The sequence below is a fragment of the Colletotrichum fioriniae genome, assembly GCF_027942845.1.
Source record: "Colletotrichum fioriniae strain IMI 355084 chromosome Unknown scaffold_1, whole genome shotgun sequence".
In the NCBI taxonomy this organism is placed as follows: Eukaryota; Fungi; Ascomycota; class Sordariomycetes; order Glomerellales; family Glomerellaceae; genus Colletotrichum; species Colletotrichum fioriniae.
The window spans coordinates 7,195,352-7,213,363 of NW_027076837.1; the positions used below are offsets into that span (position 1 = coordinate 7,195,352).

The 18,012-nt window shown below is 54.2% G+C and overlaps 4 protein-coding genes across 4 annotated transcripts; 2 read left to right on the plus strand and 2 right to left on the minus strand.

Annotated features, from left to right (window-relative positions):
- Window positions 1–2,034: 2,034 nt before the first annotated feature.
- Window positions 2,035–3,098, plus strand: N0V96_001861 (uncharacterized protein; the record flags this gene model as incomplete). The annotated part of the gene is made up of 1 exon (XM_065756353.1): window positions 2,035–3,098. A coding segment is annotated over one exon (1,064 nt), but the record flags the coding sequence as incomplete, so codon positions are not given.
- Window positions 3,099–6,147: 3,049 nt separating this feature from the next.
- Window positions 6,148–7,824, minus strand: N0V96_001862 (uncharacterized protein; the record flags this gene model as incomplete). The annotated part of the gene is made up of 2 exons (XM_065756354.1): window positions 6,148–6,692; window positions 7,521–7,824. 2 exons carry the CDS (start codon window positions 7,822–7,824, stop codon window positions 6,148–6,150), a joined length of 849 nt encoding a protein of 282 aa, XP_065615594.1.
- A 4,611-nt stretch (window positions 7,825–12,435) lies between these two features.
- On the minus strand, window positions 12,436–13,634 carry N0V96_001863 (uncharacterized protein; the record flags this gene model as incomplete). Its single annotated transcript, XM_065756355.1, has 2 exons — window positions 12,436–13,178; window positions 13,631–13,634. 2 exons carry the CDS (start codon window positions 13,632–13,634, stop codon window positions 12,436–12,438), a joined length of 747 nt encoding a protein of 248 aa, XP_065615595.1.
- A 1,213-nt stretch (window positions 13,635–14,847) lies between these two features.
- On the plus strand, window positions 14,848–17,712 carry RNR1 (ribonucleotide-diphosphate reductase subunit rnr1; the record flags this gene model as incomplete). The annotated part of the gene is made up of 4 exons (XM_053193087.1): window positions 14,848–14,866; window positions 14,921–15,078; window positions 15,145–17,614; window positions 17,669–17,712. The coding sequence occupies 4 exons, from the start codon at window positions 14,848–14,850 to the stop codon at window positions 17,710–17,712; spliced, it is 2,691 nt and encodes an 896-aa protein (XP_053049618.1).
- Window positions 17,713–18,012: the final 300 nt, after the last annotated feature.

Consider the following 18,012-nt stretch of genomic DNA (forward strand, 5'->3'; position numbering starts at 1 on the left):
AGGCTCTTCCAGATGTGGGGTGTTCAGAATGCGATAGGGACGCTGATAGGCCAGGAAACCGATTTCTTCCTTCTTGAAGATGAACGTGGGACTGTCACTTGACGAAGTTGGGCGGATGGTCGCCGAGTGTCGCAGGGCGACGGGGGTCAAAAACAGGTCCTGAAAGGACAATAGCAGCAAACAGTGTTTGAGTCTACAGCCAGAGCCAGTCTCAGTATAGTCCGCGCCGAATCCGTGCCGCTTGTGCCGTCTTCAGGCCAGAGCCAGATGAGTCCCGGATCGTCGATCTAGCATTGGGGACAGATTCGGTGACAAGAGTGAACGCAGCGTAGTGGACAGTGCTATGTTTCGCGAGTACACTCATTATCGAGAAACGCAACGCCAGCGCGTTTCTGTGCCCGGAAATTGCCCCTCCTCTGCCCCTCGTTCTCCCTCGCCAACGTCAACGATTCGGGTTGGTACTACCACAGTACGTAAAAAAAGCGGTGTCTAGAGCCAGTGTCCTGCTCCAAAGCGGATCTCCGCATCGCGGCCTGCCCCGTACCCAGTTGCGAATGCGATTCGTGCCCAATCAATGCAGGTAGCCGTCTCCCGTCCCGGATTGAGGGCCGTGAGGGCCTAACTTCTGGGGGGGACCGGCCCTCGCCAGGCCTTCTCCAGAGTCTAGCAAAGGGCAGGTTATCTCGATTTATCGTGAGGATCAAGTTATCAATGACACACAAGGTGGATGGTGCACAGCATCTCGGCGTTGCTGAACGCCCGGCCCAATCATTAAAGATAAGCCTGGTAGCCAAGGGCGGGTCCCGAACGCGACTTGCCGGGACATTCAGGGCGCTTGTGTTGTCGTCGTGGGCCGGCGCACCCGAACATCGAATTTGACGGTATTTCTAGGTCAGAGAGCGATTGAAGTATTTCAAGAAGTCAACCAGCTGAATCATTTGGCTATGACCAAAAAAAATTGAGCCACTTTCTGTGGACGAATGGACATTCAGCAATGACGCATCTGAGGGAGAGCACAGTCCAGTATCAATAACCTTGAAAGTCGACAACGGGTGGCAGAAACTCACGAAACCGGCGACGGCGAGTGCATAGTTCGCTGTATCCCGTGTGCCGAGACCTTAGCGTCATCTTGACCCCGTTCGTCGCGGCCCCTTGGAGAACGGAGGACGGCCGAAGACGCAGGACGGACGAAAACAGTCAGCAAAGTCACGTGGTCGTTTGTCTTCTCTTTCCCCGCCAAGCCGCGATGCGATCCCAAAAACCCGGGTAGACAAATTATGATGCTTCATGTTTGGCATTATTCAGATTCAAGGCATCCAGGGACTCAGGTCCTCAATTTTTTCCCAGAGAGGCGAACCACGTGCCTTCTATCAGGCGCACTTTCCTCAAGCCTGAACATTGAAAAGAAGGCGGAGCATGGCGGTGCAAAAAAGCCTATGTGGCTGCGGCGAGCTCCTGGCCAATCAGATTGCGGTTGTGACTTCACCCAATAAGCCCTTCCGCAGTCACGAGAGCAATGCCCCAGGGAGGCTCAAAGATCATAGTCCCTCAAAAGAAACTAGTCAAAGCGATAATTCAACTTCAACTGAGGCAGAATGACCAGGCAGATTACTTTGTCAAGGCTCCGAGAGCTTTGATAAGAGGCATTGAGTAGAATCAATATAAGATGACTGGTTTGAAGTAACTCAGCATACCCATGAAACCCAAACCATTGTCGACAACAACAAAGACTTGAGCAGTACCAACTCACCTGACAACTTGACATTACACCTTTGTGGCCCATAATATTGACTGAATAGCATATTCCAACAAGTCAAAGTTTCGGACCCTTCTGTTTTACCGCAAACTTCCCTTCGAGAAAGAATAATCACATCGCCTTCCCCGACGGCTCCTGCCCCACTTTGACACTTATATCAACTTCACTGCGGCAGCAGCAGTCCTCCTTCACAATGCCTTACCTCGGCGATTCTTTCCCCTCCACAAACCCTTACGCCGTGAGCGAGAAACCTGAGATCAGCATGTCTATCTTCGGAGCCTTCAAGCAGAAGCTTGGCCGCAAGTCATCATCTTCTCGCAAGTCCAAGCAGGCATCTCAGTCGAACGTGTCTACACCCGGCAGCAACAATCCCTTTTCAAGCCCTGCGGTCAAACCCGCCAATCGTGAGTCTCTACCCAAAATCATCGTTACTCCTCCGTCTCCGACCAAAAGCGCTAAGAAGCCTCCAGCTCCCGACCATGCTCCTCCAGCTTACTCAGTAACACCACCCTCTCCGTCGGAAAATGGCTACCTGGGAAGCAATGGCGGACCTGTTAGAAGCCCCTCGCCCGCCCCATCCACCGCCGGTTCCATCATGTCGAGCGCTGGCATGAGCGTTTCGACGCCAGAGGACCCCTACGCATTCCTTTCCTCCTTCGACACCATCTTCGTTATTGACGATTCGGGGTCCATGTCTGGCCGCTCGTGGCCTGAGGTCCAGGGTGTAATCCGCAACATCGCTCCGGTCTGCACGGCACATGACAAGGACGGCGTTGACCTCTACTTCCTCAACCACAAGACCCAGGCGGGTGGAAGTCCTCGTGAAGGTAAAGCCGCGGGCGGCTACTACGGCATCCGTCGTGCCGACACGGTTGAGGGCATCTTCACATCGGTTCGTCCTCGCGGCTGCACGCCTACGGGTCAGCGCCTCCTCGCCATTCTCAAGCCTTATCTTCAGCTCCTCGAGACTAAGAAGAACGACATCGAGAGCGTCAAGCCCATCAACCTCATCGTCATCACCGACGGCGCCCCCTCCGATGACGTCGAGGCCACCATCCTCTACGCAGCCAAAAAGCTCGACAAGCTCGACGCTCCCATGCATCAGGTCGGTGTGCAATTCTTCCAGGTTGGCAACGAGCCTGGTGCCCGCGAGGCGCTCCGGGAGCTCGACGACGACCTTGTCGGCAGATGTGACGGCGATCTTCGAGACATGGTCGACACTGTTACCTGGGAAAACGGTATCCGCGGCATGCTCACGGCAGACAACATCCTCAAGGTCGTTCTCGGCGCGGTCGTCAGACGTCTCGACCGTCGTCGTACAAGTGGCGAAAGCCGTCGCTAAGAATGGCCAGCTGCATGCCTTTCTCTCCTTTGTTAGTGATTTCGGGCATCAATGGCGTTTGGGAGGATAGAATCAGTTTCCAAGCCCTCTCACGAGGGTTGTCGATGGCGCAAGCCGATACCTGATACCCCACGGAAGGCTTTCTGAATTAGATGTCTCTTAGAGGCGGGCCGTAAGTTGCCCTAGACGAAGGTAGTATGGCTCACGCCATCGGACGAGGTTCATGTACCACCTTCCACATTAGTGAGTGATAAAGTAATAGACATAGACAAAATGTTTCCTTTCAATGAGACGTAGCCAAATTGCAACATTGGTCCATGTGCGTGGGGGGATATGACCAAGTTACGATGTGTCGGCCGGTACGCCCGCAAGTATATGACAAAATAAGCCACGGCTGATATATCCTAAGCCACATTCTTTATCACCGTGCTTCAAGCAGAGAGAATGCTTAGAGAGATCCCAGCTAATATGATATAGTAATAGTGATTGATAGAGAGAGAGAAAGAGATGATGCATAGAGTGGCAGACGGGTTTGCCGTCCAATTTGGTGGTGCAGGCTGTTGAAATGATTAAACAAGACAAAAGTGAAGGAGGAACGCCGACCGGTTCTGGAAATTACGAGCAGATACTTTTGGCAATTCCAACGCCAAGCGGGGGACCCACCTCACTCTCACTTTGAACATCGTCAATAAACTCACCACAAGTCACCAACAAACCCTCTCAAAGTTCGAACCCCCCCGACCTCGGTTTCCAAAGGCTCAAACCCTCGCTGCAATTACCATACCAGAAACGAAACCATTTACGCAAGACATTACCCAAATGAGATCACCGTTCGGCTACATCCCACGTCTGTACGCGCCTCTCCGACTCTCAACCCCCCAATCATTCGGACCGTCACCCGCGCTGACCGCCGCCGCCGCCGCCATCGCGACGACGTCGACGAGGAGGTTGACGTTCAAAAGCAGGATGAGCACATCATCGGGCCCTCAGTCGACGACAATGTGGACGGCTGCAGGACAAGGTGAAGGTGAAGAGAGGAACCTGAACAGCGGTGGTGGTACCGGTAGCCACCGAGAGCACCACCCCACGGAAAGCACGTCACCGGCCCCTAAAAAAACGACATCAAACGCCCCCGCGGAGGCCAGTCCCAACACCAGTGGCGCCGACTCTAGCCAGCGCCAGCCTCACTCCAGGGCGACGATCAGGGCCTCGCTGGTGCTCAGCGGCGGGATGGACCCCTGGCTTTGCCGCCGCTGCCCGAGGGCGAGACGTTGTCGTCTGCTGGCGGGAACTCCGCGGATGGTGGTGGAGGAGGAGGAGGAGGCAACAACAGCGAGGGCGGCAGCAGCAGCAGCGGAAGCAACACCATCACGCTCGACATGAGCGGCGGCGACGCCTCGACCAAGCTGGACCACCTCGGCCCCCTGGTCGTCAACCAGGACGGCACCATGTCGCGAATCAGCAACTGGGGCGAGATGACGGAGATTGAGAGGCGCAACACGGTGAGGATCTTGGGTAAGAGGAACCAGCTTCGTCTTGCTGGGCTCAGGGGGGAGAAGGACAAGAACGGGGCCGAGGCTGGAAAGTGAGGATAGGATGAGAGAGGGAAAAAAAATACACTCACCTTAGAGACACTCCCCCCCCTTTTTTTTTCTTTCGTCTCTTCACTCACATCCGTCACGAAGTACCTCTCGGTGAGACTCATTTCATTCGGAGAGACCCGTGAGATGGCCTGGAAAGAGTTTGTCAAAGATATTGTATGATTAAGTGGATGTACTATAGGAGTTCCAATAGCAGGAGGATCACCCATCCCTCCCCCCCTTGACTCCGTTAGAGTATCGACGAGGGTTCGGATGGTAAGGCCGAGTGGTTGCGTAAAACTACTGCACAGTTGATAGCACCAAAAGAAATGAATCGTCTCCATTTAACCAAAAAGTCTGCATCCCGTCTTGTCCTGCCGTGGCGTCCTACTTCCTCCTACCTGGTCCTGAGCCCGCCGCGCCGCGCCCGCCCCTTCGGCCAAAACAGACAGGATTTTCCGTTTCGCCATCGTAGCCCTCGCTCTGTCCTATCCCACGCCGTATAATCCGTCTTACTCTCTTTCACCCAGCCCACCACATTCCGGAGGGGCCATGTCGTTATGGATTAGCGGGTTCTGAGTTTTTCATCGTTCTCTAGAGACTGGAGTCTAGAGTCCGATCCATGGGACTGATGGGGTCCCCCGTACCTGTAACGAACCACGAACTGTTCGGGTCTCCGTTCCAGCCTACCTACTAAACCTCCCATGGGCGAGACATGGCGCTACGTACCTCACCGAGACTGACTCTGGGCCCTGGGCGTGGACGGGGCCCGCGAGTTTGCGGCGGCTTGGCCATCAGTTCTTGCTGTTTTCTTGTCAATGGGGCATGCCGGCGGTGAAGTGGAGAGCGCGGGGGTCACCAGTGAACACGAACGTAGAGCCGAGCAGCGGCTCTTTCTCCCCCCGATCCGTCATGGGCACAAGAGCAGGTGAGGCCAGGGGATGCCTGTGCAGGCTTGGGGTGGTTGAACTCTACCTGATGGGGACCGCGGGAGCACGCCTTCGAGTTGCGGGATGTTGAGACCTTCTAACCTGTCTCTATCCTGAGCACACACGCTGGAGGGAGAACAAGGGCTTGAGGAGTTTTGGTTGAACAAAGACTAATTTAGAGTTGACTTTAGTCAGTAGCCTTAGGGTCGATAAACCCATCCATATAATTCATTGCTGTGATATACTCTATCACGTCCCAGATCATGAGTTCGTGCAGGTATACATACATGTAAAAATCTCATCACATGTTGCCAATCAGTAAAAACAAGCCGCTCAATAGTTCCGCCCGTTCATCTCCCCTCTAACCCCCCCTATCATGACTCCCATCCCACAGCATGTCTCTTCGTCCCGCCACGGTATCAAACTCCATTTGGTGCCAGAATAAAACCCAATGTCTTGAACATGAAACGCATTGCATACAGGCGTCAGCTGAAGAGAGTATAGTGCCTCCTCCCGAGTGTTGACCAAGTTTTCCCATTTCTACTTTGCCTCCTCAGCCTTGAGAGAGTCCGAAGATGTCGCGGTCGTCTTGGTTTGCTTGTTCTGAAATTCCTTGAGCATAGAAGCAATGTCCTCGCTACCCTCGTTCTTCTCCATGACGAGGTTCTTGAGCCAGCGGTTCTCGGTTTCGAGGAGGTTGATGCGCTGCTCCAAAGCTGAGACCTTGTCCGACATCTCCTTGGCGCTCTTCTCGAGAGCCTGCTCACGCTGCTTCTTCTTAATGCGGAACCTGGCGCTGGCAGCGGTGTTTCTCCGGCGCTTGTCCTCCTCTGCGGCAACGCGAGACTGCTCCTCGAAGCTGTGACCGGGCCTGCTGACTCCGTTCAAAGACTCAGGGGTTCTGGTCTCGGCGGCGGAAGGCGTGGGAGCGGCATAGTGGTGATTGTGCTGCTGAGATACAGGAGGCGGTGCGTAGGTAGGTTGCGGGTTAGGCTGGAGGGGTTGAAGGTTACCCAGGCCTTCGGCGAAGGGCGGGACGCCCGAGGCAGGGTAGGGGTTGGTGAAATCGTGAAAGTTGAATTCGCCTGTCATTGTTCATGGTCAGATGGATGATTCAAGGCAGGAGATATCAGTTCCTGGCATCGTGGCGTCGTCGAGACGGTGGAATGAGGGGAAAGACGGGGCGGATAGCGCTTGATCGAAAGAACAACCGCATCGACGAGTCTAAATGTTGGAGATACAAGACCATCAACCATAGCACTTGCTTAATCGGTGTCGGATGGCGGATGCCCAGACGGTCGAAGCATCCCTGCTAGGATGAATGACGAAAAGTCACGGGATATTGCACCATCCCCCGGCAATTTGTAAGCTCCAATCTGGAGTCGCGGCTCTCCCTCAACACCGCACACCGGCAACCTGCATAAGAGCAGGCAGCTTCTCCCAATCAAGACATCCGAATGAAACATGGACTGCGCATGAACAGGGTGGGGTAAGAAAGGACAGGTTCAAAAGGCTGGTGATAAGGCGGACGCATGCGCTTGGCTGCGACCCTGAGAGAAAGTTGAGCTGATCGCTGATGAGAACTGGAGGTTAAAGTTCAGAGGAGCCACTTGACTCATGTTTGAACGGTGTGAATCGTCATCTGTTTCCCATTCGCCCGATACTCAAGTGGTTGTGCCCATAGCTGTCTGTAACGTGGCAGATGGTTGAAAGGAAAAATAGTGTGTGAGTGATGAGTGTGATGATGAGTATGGTGATAAGCAGTGAGAATGACGATGATGTGACTGGGCCAGAACTTTTGATGTGCAACCAAAAATCCATACCAAATCCCAAACAAGCTCATATACCTCAACATGAACAAAAAGAAGGCAATACACCAATTCCGAGTAAACGAGAAGAAAGCATCTTCTTACCTGGCAGGGAAAAGTCGACGTTGCCAAAGTCGCCAATGGGAGATGTCAATTCTTCGGTGACGGCGCTGGATGGAGCCTGGGGCTCAGCAACGGCAGCGGTCTCGGTCTTTTTGGGCGGTGCCTGGTAGTCGGTGTGCTGGCCAGTCTCGAAGTCGAAAAATTGGGTGTTTGTGAACATGGCGAGGTCGTCCTCGAAGGTGAAGTTCTCCTCAGCGGAACCGGGCTCCTTGACGGTGTTCAAGTCACGCAGATAGCGAGACACATTGGGCGCGCGCCCGCCACCAGTGCTTGTGTAAGGCGACATGTCGCTCGGCCGGTGAAGGCTCTCGGTTACGAAGCCTGCGGTGTTGGAACCAAAGAACAGAGAGGCAGAAGAGCAAACGGGCTCCTTCAAATCGACTCCGGAACGAGGGTGTCGATTTGTTTTGTGGTTGTCAAAGACTGGGTCCCTGAGGTCGAGTCGAGGACGGCAGCGATGGCGTTAAGTGGGTTAGTGTTGTGGCCGCGTTGGTTGTAGAGCCGCCAACGAAGTTGAATTAAATGCGCGCGGTTCGAGGACCGGGATCGATTTCAAGTTTCGCTCGGCAGTGAAGTCGGCGACGATGGAGGGGCAAATTTGACGTCGAATCGGGTAGATGTAAGACGAGACCTGGCGATGGTCGGTTGAGGTCGAATCTGTCGGTCGGATGTTCTCCTGAACGGCTGTCTGTCTGGGTTGTCGAGCGCGAGGTTCGTCTCGGTCTCTGGCTGGACTGCTGGGTGGTTCAGGGAGGAGTGGATGGGATGGGGGAAGAGGAGTCAAATTGGGCGAGAGTGAAGCCTTTGTTCGGAGAGGCAGGTTGCGGACACAGGCCGAGTGGATAGTATTAGTCAACTTCTTTACCCGACAGCGCGACTTTCAGTGCCCCCGAGGGAGGGGCCCCTCCCCCAAGGGCCCCAATGCCCCAAGGGTGTTCCGCGCTGCTGGTTGGCTCCGACCATTGGCCGACGGCCTTGTTCATTTCCCTGCAAGAGGGCACGTCGCACCCCACGCATCTGCGTTGCTGCGTACCTACCTATGTACCGCTGCAGGCTGGTCCAGCAGCAGATGTCTCGTCAAAAAACGGGAGATACTTCCATCAACGGGAGACCTGAGAGTGAGTCGCCAGGCATATGCTAGCCATTCAGGCCTGGAACCTCCACCCACACACGACGCTTAATTACGCCCACGTCCTCTCCCACCACTTCCACTGATTCTCGCACGCAAGAGGTAAACATCACACCGGAATCATTAGCACCTCACCCATTTGCATGTGCAGAATACCGCAAGCGCCTCGCTATTTTTGCCTTGGTCCGAAGGTTCCCGGTACCGCAAGGGCAATGTGAGCCCCCACCCGCCGATGAACGGGGACGTGCCCCATCTGACGTCCCACCCGCCAATCATCTATGAGATGCCCAGTCAACATATGCTAAGCTTCTACATTTGGCCGGGAGTGGCATTACAGCAAAGTCACAGCAATAGGACATTCCGAACTGCCGTATCTTCATAACCTGCCTTGGGTTCTTTCCGAGCACGCCCTTTCCAAGTCCCGGAACCATGACCGGGAAGCATGAGCACTCGATCTTGAGCCCCTCTCCACAAAGCCCACACTCCACTGCTGTTGATGTACGCAGTATCCGTAGACATCCACCCGTCATCACTCACCCATGGCTGGCGAACGAATCATCGCTTGGCCAATCTTCTGAGAGCCCCGCGGCAATTGCGCATCTCTGGCCTGACAGTGTTCCGACGCCCCTCGTTTTGGGCTGTTGGCAATTGACGTCTTCAAGTCGCATTTTTAGTTGATCGAGATTTGTCTTTCTTGGGTTTGCATTCCTTCACGCTGTACGGAGTACCTACGGTAGTTATTGTTCAATCTCTGGGAGTGAGAAAATTCTGATGTTGTCAGTCAATGTGGCCTCTCTCGGATTGAGTTACAGAAACATTCCATTGACGAAACGTTATTACACAGATTCTAGGTTTTGTGCGCACACATGAGTCCACTTACGCTGTGGCTTGCATCGCTCGTGGAAGATTATTAATGCTTCGGTACTAAATACCGGCGGTAAATGCAATACCCGCGCTACCGTCATCAAATAATCAAGCAGCAGTCCTAATTGCCCAAACCCCAACTCCCAACCACGTTGCTCGTTGCTGACGATGAGAACCCGGGTCCATCATGACTCGGCTGATCTCGTTTGGGTATGGTCGCGGGTTTCTGGTGTCAACCTTGCCGTGTTTCCTCTGGCGTGTCTGGGCATGGCATCGTGCCACGGCTTGTTACACTTCCATTGTGAAAGGACCCTTAAATCTGAATTTCTAAGCAACTGCCAACCCCTCCGACCCTCGGAAGCGCTACCGGCCATGTTCGGTAAGTAGGTCCGACCGTGCCTCTCAGCCGCTGCATCCTGCACCTATTACTTTCTCCTTCAGGCTTCTGGGACTTTACCGCGCAGACCAGGACCGCCGTCTGCCAGGGAGGGGACCACAGCCCCGCTGGCTGGTAGGTAATCTGCCCTTCATCCATGTCTTGTTCGCTGCCCACGCCCTACCTGCTGCGTACTGCCTACACTAGTCTTAGGTTACGTTTGAATGCCAACCAGAGCATCTCACCTTAGTATGATACCCAAGGTACCTACCTGCCTTAGGTAAGGCACATCTCGGTCCCAGAACATCATGAACCCCGCCGTCCGTGTCGCCGTCAACATCCCCTACTCCGTACACCTCCGCTGTCAGCAGCTTGCTCCCGTCATTTGCAGGCTCCGGGCTGGGTACCACGGGTGCCTTGGCCGCCGGCCTTTTCTCTACCTCAGGCCCCGCCCTCACGCATGGTCGGATCGGGCACCCATAGCCCGTACCCGTCTCGCCTTGCCTTAGGTAGGTACCTTACCTACCTAAGCATTCCGATCCTGTCAGCGTCCCTGCGGCCTGCCTTCCTCCCCTTGTTCAACCTTAACGTCTGCCGCCCACAGAGCCACTGCTCCGTGCCCCTCCGTTGTGGCCCGTGTCCCCTTGTTTGCGGTAAGCGGCAAGCCCCTCCGACCCCGTATGCACCATTTGCTCCGTGCACCACAAGTGCATGTGAGTTTTTGATGGTACGGATACGCGACGCGTCTTTGCTCTACAACGATTCAACAACCAACAATAGGCCCTCTCTCCGCTTAAGATACTTCAGCCTCAACTACCGGGGTGGTTGACGACAACTCCGTGGCTCAAGCATCGCGACATTTCGTTTTCCCCCACTCGCCAAGTTACAGGAAAAGTGCCGTGCAGTGCGCTCGAGATACATCAAAACACTGCCAGGTTTTCTGACGACCACAATGTTTTGACAGCCATGGCACGCTTCTCAATCCCAACTACAGGACGCTTGTCGTCGACAGTACGACTACCACCCAGCAACTCTTCCGTTCAAAAAGCCCTCAGCCGCCTATCGCGTTCATCTCTGCTGTCTCTAGTCCTCGAATGGCTTGGTGATGAGAATGTTCCACTATGCGCGCCCAGACTAGACGAAGAGGATGATGACGATGGTCTCTACCCTCCAGCGTCATCGATAGAAGAGCTACGGACCATCTATGCGGATTTACAGTCTAGGAAAGGATCTAAACGAGAGGTCATTGATCGCATCACCGACGGCGATTGGAATCATGGTCTGACCCTATACCAAATGGCGTTGGCAGATGCCCAATACCTTCAAGACCACCCTATGTCGCAGAAATGGACTGCATACCGTATCATGCCTCTCAAAGAGGCTTCATACGTGGATGATGAAGAGCAGGCTCCAGAAGTCGACACTGCGTCTTTGACTCTTCCCCGGTTCCACCCATCCACGTTCATCCAAAACCTTCAGTCTCACGTATTGCCCGACGTCAAAGCTCACTTTCATTTTCACCGACCCGAGGGATTTACCCTCTCCGTCTTGCGCATTTTCATGGTCGAGTCTCCTTACAGCACGAGCATGACTCAACTCGGAACTGGTTCTACGCAATCCGATTCGGATTTCGACAGTTCACGGACTCTATATATCGCCTTTCCAGATGCTTCGCCGTTCGTCTATTTGTCCAAAGCTCAGACAATTGGGTCCTTGGGAGCAAGCGAGTCTAAAAGCTTTCGCAACCTGGTTGTCGAAGGGATACCAAAGGCTCTTTCTCGACCGCGGGAACGATACACACTAAAACCAACAAACATCACGACCAAGAACCTCATTGCGCTGCTGCAATCCAGAGGCGTTGGCCGAACAAACGCGGCAGGTGGCGGCTGGGACATTTATGCCGACAAGAAGAAGAACGAGTCACCACTTGACACCATCTTACCGACGCCGCCTTTGTCGGAAGATTCAGCAGACGACACCTCGGCTTCGGCGGCAAAGAGGGACACCAAGCGGAAAGCTGGCGCCTCTGAGACAGACGAAAAGTTTTATAAGAGAGCTCGCCTATGTGCCCAGGCCAGATTCGGCGATACGGCCAAAGTTGACGATGGATTGGGTATCGAGCGAGTGGACATTGTCATGGAGGACCCTTTTCCTAGTAACAGCTCCCGAGCCGAGTCAGGTGCTGAAGATCGGACCCGAACACAGTCGTCAACTTGGGCCCCCAACGTGAAGCTCACATTGCACGGATCACATGTATTCGCGGGCATACGGCAGCTTGTGGAGAACGGCATCATAGACGGAGAGCGCGTACCGGGATGGTTGACTGGCGAAGAGGGGGTCACAGTAGGGGCCGTCCGGCATGGCAGGATCAGGGGCCATAAAGGCTCTGGCATATGAAATCTTCCCCGACAGGAGGCTCTCGCAGGTCGCAGTCGTCGCGTTGCTCATGTACTTTCAGTGACTTTGATACCCCTAATTGATTTCTTCGAAAGTCTTCTGGTCTATTATTCTATGCCGTGCTCTACGCTTTATTCTACGCCAAAAACCTTGACAGTATTTTTCCAAGCGGCTTCGCAGATGTCCTCAACCTCCACTCCCTTGATACCCGCCACGGCTTTGGCTACACGCTCAATCATGCATGGCTCGTTTCGACCCTTGATCATGGCTCCTTCCTCCCACTTCTCCTTCTTGACAACCTTGAAGCGCTCCGGCACTTCGGGTTCTTTCTTCTGATTTTTCTTTTTGGGCTGATGCTTCTGGGCTGGGGCTTCTGGAGTTGCAGTCCCGTTAGCAGCGCCGTTAGCGGTGCCGTTGACCTCTGGCTTCTTCTCAATGAGATACTTGTAGCCGAAATGGCTCGGTCTAATCTCGCACCAAGGTCCATCGGTCTCAATCATCATCCTGTCCAGGCCGATCTGCTTGACGACTTCACAGTTCTCCTCGGTCTTGAAACTGCAGCCGTTGATGCCAATGTATAAGCCGAGGTCCATCAACTCCTTGGCTTCCTCCATAGAACCAGTGAAGCTGTGCACAACACCGCCCTTTTCCAGCCTCTCGAGCTTGGCCCCAAACTTTTCCTTGAGTAACCGGACGAAATCCGCATGGGCTGCTCTGGAGTGTAGGAAAAGGGGCAGCTGGGGCTTCGTCTCGAGCACGAGATCAAGCTGCGCCGCGAAGGCGTGGATCTGAACCTTCTTTGAGCAGTAGTGCAAGCGGTCATAATCGAGCCCGAACTCTCCAAAGGCGACCACGCCGGAGTGGAGGCGGTGGACTCGTTGATGAGGTCACGGAGCTCGGCTATGATGGCCTCCGTCTTCTTCGGATCCGGCTCGTGGTGCTCGGAGATCGGCTTCTCGGGATCCGGGTCCGTGGTAATGCCTTCAGCGGCCTCATCCGAGCTGCTGAAAATTGCGCTGCTGCAGGGGTGAATTCCGATCGTCGTGTACACGACGCCAGCTGCAATATCTCAACGTCAATGACGGGCTGAGGTAAGAGGCACGTCTCTTTAAACTCACGGTAGTCTTTTGCAATATCCAAGGCATCTCTGGAGCTGGTGAAGTCGGATCCCGTGACTATGAGCTTGGTGCATCCGACTTCCTTTGCTCTTGAGATAACCCCGGCAAGGTCATTGGGGTGCCGTTGCTTGCCATGGTGCAGACCTCTGAAGATGGGATCGGCCAAGTTGATGCCGATCTACCAAGGCTATGGGGTTATTACGCTGACGCATGAGAAATTTTTTGACGAGCATGAATTACACACATCAATGTACCGGGGCTGGTATGCCGGCTTAGACGCCTCCGTGGAAGCAGCCATCGTGACTATAGGTGACGGCGATGATAGAAAGCTTCTATGCAAGGGTTGAATCAACTTTTGCGGCCGTGCTCTGGTGAGAAACAGAGGTGAGAATCCTCTCATGGGTGATGGGCAATGATTTCTTCAAGCTTCCAAAACTTTCATGTCTTTGATGCAGGAAATTGCCAATTGATATAGTCGTGACGTCGTTTGGCCTCAATCTCACTGAGGCTGTTTAATTGATTTTGGCCTCTATCACGTGACATCGTGATGAAGTGGAACCCCCACCATGAAGCGACGTGCAGTGCACGCGTAAAGTGCCTACAGAAAAAATCCATAAAAGTGCACCACCGCATCGCTGCGCTGAAACGGTGTGGAGGGGTCAACGCGTGCACTGCACCCGACTAGTCGATTTAACGCGAGTAGAATCAATTAAAGATTTTCAGAGTGCATTCCAGGCAAGACAGTTCCCCGGGACAGGTGTGAAGTCATTTCTCGTTGCAAGCGGCAACCCGCGTCAGACGGGAAGTGAGAAGAATGGGAAGAGACAAACAACAATCCATCCACAGTGGAGTTGTTGTCAGACTTGATTTCCCAAGCCAGTCGTACGTAAGGTCCCTTAGTATTAGTCAAGTCCAGTGGTTGCCAGCTGTGAGATTGAGATTGTCCGTCTTCTTAACAGTCGTCCATTGTGTTCCAGGCAAGTGTTGGCTCGGGGATGCGAACGTGAACCGAGGGGCACGGGCGGAGATGCCTGGCCTCCAAGGCCAGAAAACCACTTTTGCGGCGTTTTGCCAGCCAATTTATTATTGATGCCTTGACGTGGCCCCCCTGCCCCCCTACCTCGTCGCGCTAAAGTCCACTTTGGCGTTGAGACCCGTGGACGCGTTTCTACGCGAATTGGCACTGCCATAAGTATCTGCAGCACCTCCTGGCATCTTTCTGTTCTTTTCTCAACCTCCCACAACCCAAACACTCTTGACGCAACTTCTCCTAGCACCATTACAATTTTAATTCTTGGTGCTCTTGATACCCCCTCTCTTCTACAGCATTCCCCTTCATCTTCTTGCTCTCGAGCGTTCTACGTCTCCCGCGAGACGACCCAATAACCTCCGCGTCCCACATTCTCACAGCCGAACTCAGGCATCATGTTTGTGAGAAAGCGCGGTATGTATTGCTCAGACGCGTTAAGTGGTCACGCACGATACTAATTGAACGCAGACGGGCGCCAGGAGCGCGTCCAGTTCGACAAGATCACTGCCAGAGTGTCCAGGCTATGCTATGGCCTTGACATGGACCACGTTGACCCGGTTGCCATCACCCAAAAGGTCATCTCCGGTGTCTACGGTGGTGTCACCACTGTGCAGCTTGACGACTTGGTAAGCACTGCTCGCTCCCCTTGCCTCTCTCACCCAAATAGCGGATGCTAACAGTCTCATGAACAGGCCGCCGAAACTGCCGCATACATGACTGTCACCCACCCCGATTATGCCATCCTCGCTGCCCGGATAGCAGTCTCCAACCTCCACAAGCAGACCAAGAAGCAATGGTCTTCGGTCATTAGCGACCTCTACCACTATGTCAACCCTAGAAACAACCGGGCATCCCCCATGATTGCCAAGGAGACGTACGATGCGGTCATGAGACACAAGGAAGAGCTCGACTCTGCCATTGTCTACGACCGCGACTTCAACTACCAATACTTCGGCTTCAAGACCCTGGAGAGATCATACCTGCTCAAGCTTGATGGCAAGATTGCCGAGAGACCTCAGCATATGATCATGCGTGTTGCAGTCGGCATCTGGGGTGATAACGTCGAGCGCGTCATTGAGACCTACAATCTCATGTCCAGCAAGTTCTTCACCCACGCCTCACCCACACTCTTCAACGCTGGTACCCCTCAGTGCCAGCTGTCTTCATGCTTCCTTGTCGACATGAAGGAAGACTCTATTGAGGGTATCTACGACACCTTGAAGACCTGCGCCATGATCTCCAAGATGGCTGGTGGTATTGGTCTCAACGCTCACCGTATCCGTGCTACTGGCTCCTACATCGCCGGCACCAACGGTACCTCGAACGGTGTCATTCCCATGCTACGTGTCTTCAACAACACTGCTCGCTATGTCGACCAGGGTGGCAACAAGCGTCCTGGTGCTTTCGCCATTTACCTTGAGCCCTGGCACGCCGATGTATTCGAGTTCATGGACTTGCGCAAGAACCACGGCAAGGAGGAGGTTCGTGCTCGTGACCTTTTCCTCGCTCTCTGGATCCCCGATCTGTTCATGAAGAGAGTCGAGAAGAACGCCGATTGGACCCTCATGTGCCCCAACGAGTGCCCTGGCCTGGCTGACTGCTACGGCGAGGAGTTCGAGGCCTTGTACGAGAAGTACGAGCGCGAGGGCAAGGGTCGCAAGACGATCAAGGCTCAGAAGCTTTGGTATGCCATTCTCGAGGCTCAGACCGAGACTGGCAACCCCTTCATGCTTTACAAGGATGCCGCCAACCGCAAGAGCAACCAGAAGAACCTTGGAACCATCCGCAGCTCCAACCTCTGCACTGAGATCATTGAGTACTGCGCCCCCGATGAGGTCGCCGTCTGCAACTTGGCTTCCCTTGCCCTGCCTACCTTCGTTGACTACAACGATGGTGTCTACGACTTCCAGAAGCTTCACGAGGTCACTCAGGTCGTTGTTCGCAACTTGAACAAGATCATTGATGTCAACCACTACCCCGTTCCCGAGGCTCGCAACAGTAACATGCGTCACCGCCCCATCGGTCTTGGTGTACAGGGTCTTGCTGATGCTTTCCTCGCCCTTCGCATGCCTTTCGAGTCTCCTGAGGCTCGTGATCTCAACAAGAAGATCTTTGAGACCATCTACCACGCTGCTCTGACCATGTCCGTTCAGCTGGCCAAGGAGGAGGGCACATACTCCACGTACGAAGGCTCCCCTATTTCCCAGGGTATCCTCCAGTACGACATGTGGAATGTTAAGCCCTCTGACCTCTGGGACTGGGACTCTCTGAAGGAGCAGATCAAGGAGCACGGTGTTCGCAACAGTTTGCTCGTTGCTCCCATGCCTACTGCCTCCACTTCGCAGATCTTGGGCAACAACGAGTGCTTCGAGCCCTACACCTCCAACATCTACCAGCGTCGTGTTCTTGCCGGCGAGTTCCAGGTTGTCAACCCCTGGTTGTTGAAGGATCTCGTCGATATGGGCCTGTGGTCCGATGCCATGAAGAACCGTATCATCGCCGAGAACGGTTCTATTCAGAACATTCCCAATATTCCCGCTGAGGTCAAGGCTTTGTACAAGACCGTTTGGGAGATCTCCCAGCGCACCGTCGTCCAGATGGCTGCCGACCGTGGTGCCTTCATCGATCAGTCCCAGTCCCTCAACATCCACATGAAGGACCCGACAATGGGCAAGATCACCAGTATGCACTTCGCCGGCTGGAAGCTTGGTCTCAAGACGGGCATGTACTACCTGCGTACGCAAGCAGCTTCTGCCCCTATTCAGTTCACCGTCGACCAAGAAGCGCTCAAGATTGCTGACGCCGCCGTCGGCAAGGCTCTCAAGAAGCGTGCGCCTCCCCCTGGCCACGTCGCCGCCCCTGTCGTGAACGTCCCCAGGCCCATGTACGCGAAGAAGGACTCTTCTTCCGCTCAGGACAATGGCATCCCTACCCCCAGCGTCACCCCTCCTCCTCCCAGAACTGCTCCGGCTCAGAAGCCTGACAACTTCACCGCCGATGTTGCCGAGGGTGACAGCCCTCGCGCGCTTCCCACTGAGCCCGCTGAAACTCTCAAGATTGAGGAGCTGCCCGTCTCCGGCAGCAAGACCCCTGATGCTGAGGACAAGACTGAGGAGAGCAAGGAGAGAGAGTTGGATATCTACTCCGAGGCTGTGCTTGCCTGTAAGTTGCCCCACACCAATACATTGCCTAAGACACTTACTAATCCCCCTCAAGGCAGCATCGAAAACCCCGAGTCCTGCATCATGTGCAGTGGCTGAAGAACACAGTAGATGAAGTTGTGATGGATTTGACGGCTGATGACACGTTGATGGCATATTATGGGGTTCGGGGCATTTCAGTAACGGATCACGCTGGTAATAGTTTCATGTTTCGGGCTCATGGGTGGCATTGGTCATTGTTACCCTATTTGTATTTGTTTTGACGTACAACGCTCTGGGCAAGGCTGCCCTTTCTGCTTTCTCGCATGGGCTGCCCACGAGAGGTTCTCGTCTTTAGACGCTCTTCCGCGGCCCAGAGGGCTCGACGGTTTTGATGCTAGGATTTTGACTGTTGCACAC